At 31.2% G+C, this 3,972-nt stretch overlaps 1 protein-coding gene across 3 annotated transcripts; it reads left to right on the forward strand.

Moving 5' to 3' along the window:
* The first annotated feature begins 364 nt into the window (after nt 1–364).
* Nucleotides 365–3,758, forward strand: LOC139895793 (uncharacterized). Of its 3 annotated transcripts, none has more exons than XR_011776017.1 (4): nt 365–556; nt 1,036–1,212; nt 1,283–1,768; nt 3,395–3,758. XR_011776017.1 is itself a non-coding variant. In XM_071878341.1 (4 exons), exons 2-4 carry the CDS (start codon nt 1,074–1,076, stop codon nt 3,572–3,574), a joined length of 612 nt encoding a protein of 203 aa, XP_071734442.1. In that variant the 5' UTR covers nt 365–556; nt 1,036–1,073; the 3' UTR covers nt 3,575–3,758. The 3 variants fall into 3 exon arrangements, 2 of the variants coding, with proteins under 2 accessions (XP_071734442.1, XP_071734443.1); XM_071878341.1 differs by having other exon boundaries at nt 1,283–1,575; XM_071878342.1 differs by having other exon boundaries at nt 1,301–1,575.
* Nucleotides 3,759–3,972: the final 214 nt, after the last annotated feature.

The raw sequence follows: 3,972 nt of genomic DNA on the forward strand, positions 1-3,972 counted from the left end.
ATAATTTATAATAATTAATAATATATATAATATAATATAGATATATAGATATAATATATAGATACAAACATCCAAAAATAACTTTCAACCACAATTCAGAAATTTTTTTTGGTTTATATATATATATATATATATATATATATATATATATATATATATATATATATATATATATATATATATATTATGTTTCATCATATAAATCGTGAAAATAAATCTCACGTGGTATCATTAGCTTAATCCTAATCCTAAATGCTGACATGTTAATCACAGCCTAATTGTCATTAGCAATAATCTATGCCACTGTGGACAAACAAAAGAAAAAAAGAAAGAAAAAAAAATCCTTAAACAGATTTCGCTTTCCTTCTCTGTTCAACCGACGCAAACCAAAATCACTCCTTTCGACGACTGAAACCCTAAATCACTATGTTCATCGTCTCTTTCATCCATTGGATACAAACCCTAAATCGCAACTTATAGTATCGGAAACCAACTTAACACAATCTAAATTGATGATTCAAGTGCGATTATTTGGTCCAATATCATGAAATTAAAGGTACGCCATATCAATTTCCGTCAAATTTCAGATATTACAACATTCCATCGTCTCTTTGATTTAATCAGGTTTGTAAGTTTAATTAAATTAACAATATTAGTTTTTTAAACAAATATTGCTGAAAACACTATATGTTTACAATCCGGAAAAAAAGGATTAGGCTTACTATTCGACCAAACTGAAAATCAAAAAATGTTTTAAACATATGTAACCAAACTGAAAATCAAAAAATGTTTTAAACATATGTAACTCAAATAATAATGGATTTTTCTGCATATTTGTTTATTTTTATTTTTATGTTCTGCATATCAGTTATGAAATTTTTCAAATTTATTAAACCCTGAATAATAGCTAAATAAAACAACTATATTTTCAATCTTTTTAAATTTGGATAAGATTTGTAATCATGTTCGTTGTGTTTGTCTATATTAGTTTAATGGCCAGTAATGAACGTCCTAAAACCTTTGTTGAAAATACAGTTGTTGTGTTTGACAATGCATCTGGGAGTGGAAGTGGTATGCATGACGATATTATGAGTGACAATGTGGTAGACTGTCATAATCATACATGTCGCAATACTTTTTCGAGCTATACTATTGGTCTTGGTCCGGTTCCAGTTGGTGATTCAGATCCGGTTACTAATGCAACTGTCTTAGGTAAGGCTATTGACTATGATGGGTTCTTATTCTTTTAGTGTTAGTTGCACTTCGTTTATAATTTTTTTAGTCAATTGTCTTACTGCAGTTGACGGTTTGAAGGATGTGTCTGTTGAACAGATGATTGAATATCCGTTAGAGTATCGCCATTGTATGTCTTCTGCTCTTATTCACGATTCGTGCGTTATTATTGTATCGGCTAAATTGAGTGAACATGTGGTCAAGTGTCATGGACGTGTGTGTTTTAGTTCGACTGCGAGGGGTGCGAGGGGTATAGGTTTCATTACTTCATTTTATGCCTATGTTGCTGCTTCAGCTCCAAATTCTAACGCAATACCTGGATGCATTAGCGATATGCCACGTGTATGGTAACCCACAGTTCTTTAATACATTCACATGCAACCCTAAATGGCCAAAATTAGGGAGGTTCATGTGACGGTACCCGCTTTTGACTATGGCTGACCTAGCAGATATCGCGTCACGAATATTTAATATGGAAGTCAAAAAATACATTAACTAGCTGATTAAAGAAAACCTTTTGGCCCTGTTCGTTCAGGTATTATTTGTCTTCCTTTTTTTATTCCTTACTAATATGTTACCTTCTGATACACACTTATATATGCCTAAAGGCTTGCTAGCAAGCTTATATCAGTTGACCATTTTGAGTTTTACTGACTTTATATGCTAATTATGGAGGATGATAGGTATTAAAACTCTATATGATGATTTTGACTGATTTTATACGTTGATTATTGAGTTTGACCGACTTTATATGCAATTGTATCAGTCAAACTTTATGTGATTATTATTGTGGATGGTTGTATAAAAACTCTCTGCAATCTTTAATTTTTGCTCTGTAGACTTTATAGAATAAAAAGTGTTGTTTCCGTTGAATTTGTTGACTTTGTTGACTTTATAGCTTAAAAAGTTCCGTTGTACATTGTATTGAGTTTGATTAATGTTATGTGCATTGTATTGAGTTTGACTGACTTTATTGACTTCATATGCAATTGTATTGACTTTGACTGATGTTATATGCATTTTATTGAGTTTGCTGACTTTATTGGCTTTATATGCAGCATTTTAAGTTTGCTGACTTTAAAGTTTGCCGAGTTTATTGATTTTATTTAAGTATGCTGACTTTAAAGTCAACATTTTATTGGCTTTATTGACTTAATTGAAAGTCTGATGTATGCTGCTTTCATTAACTTACTCTGTAGTCTACGTTGAGCTTACGCAAAGGATTTTATACACTTTCACACATTAGCGTTTAGCGGTAAATCAGTAGAAGACTTTTGTTGACTTTTTATGTGTTGATCATAGATTAACCACAATCATGCTATGCTGTTTTTATCTGAGTTAAAACTTACTGTATGCAGTTGCGTACATTAGGGTTTAGTGGAAACCAAGTCAGCGACTTTTGTTGACTTTATATGTGGTGCCGATTGATTGAATATGATGATGTTATATATACAAATAAGATATATAACATGTTATTGGACACTTCATGCTATGCCTTTTCTATTTGGGTTAAGGGTTACTCTGTGGTCTCGCGCCTATAAAAAGGAATATATGCACCTGCATACATTAAAGTTTAGTGAAAAAAGAGAAGACTTTTGGTGAGTTTTCAAGACTTTTAATCTATGTTGACGACATGTCTACTGCTATGATATAGATTCATGATATATCAGACGCGTCCTGCATTCTTTTGTATGCCTTAGTGTTCTTGCTGTTACTTTCTATTTTTAAACTCTTACCCTGCTACATGTTAGTTTGAACATTCCCTAAATGAGCTCTCTAAGTTAAAGTTACGCTAAAATGATAGTTTAAAGTATTCATGTTGATGCTATATAATAACGAAGTCAAAACAGGCTCGCTTAAAACTAAAAAGCCTATAACCGATACTATAAACTACACTTTTCACATTACGATGGTATTTGAACGTGGCACAAAAGAGAACTTTGCGTTCATGTTTTCTTATATACTATGAACTTGATATTAGATGCATAGTCCAGATTGTTGATTTGAAATATAAAAGTGTATGCAAAGAGTATAATTAAAGACTTTTTGTTGACTGGATATTCACCCAATAACAAGTTGTCGATTTCAAGAGCTTTTTTATTAAAATAAAATAATAACGGGTTGTTGATTTTAAGAGGGAAAACTAATAACGTTTACTCAGGACGACCCAATAACATGTGAGGGAAAAATCTACAAAACCGAAGACCAACGGATTTGGTGCTATAACGCATGCAAAATGTGTAAAAGGAAAGTGAAGATCTCGGATACGGAGTATGCTGCCTCAAACATGACAAACAAGAAGATAACCACATGTACCACATATCAAATAGAAATACATTAAAACACCACAAAAAAATCTGTATATCCAAATCTTATTGAAGCAGGTTCAAATTCAACTCATAATGGATATTACATCGTGTATTATTATTTTACATAGCTACAATATCTTTTAGTGACGTTATTTTATCTTTCGTTCAAGTTGTCCTATTACAATTTCTATAAACTTTCACATGTAGTTGCTTTATTTCAGCTATGTTCATTTTTTAACTGTCATGGAGAAAGTACATAAAACTTGGTGACATTGACTATGAACAATTGATTGTTACATTGTAATTATATTCATAAATTTCGTTTACAATAAAAATTGTATCAATACAAATGTTATCAAAACTTAAGAGTTCTGTAATTATAATTGTATACTACAGCTACTCGGTTTCAAAACAAACGTCTTCGAATGCT

Source organism: Rutidosis leptorrhynchoides, chromosome 3, assembly GCF_046630445.1.
Source record: "Rutidosis leptorrhynchoides isolate AG116_Rl617_1_P2 chromosome 3, CSIRO_AGI_Rlap_v1, whole genome shotgun sequence".
NCBI classification, from domain to species: Eukaryota; Viridiplantae; Streptophyta; class Magnoliopsida; order Asterales; family Asteraceae; genus Rutidosis; species Rutidosis leptorrhynchoides.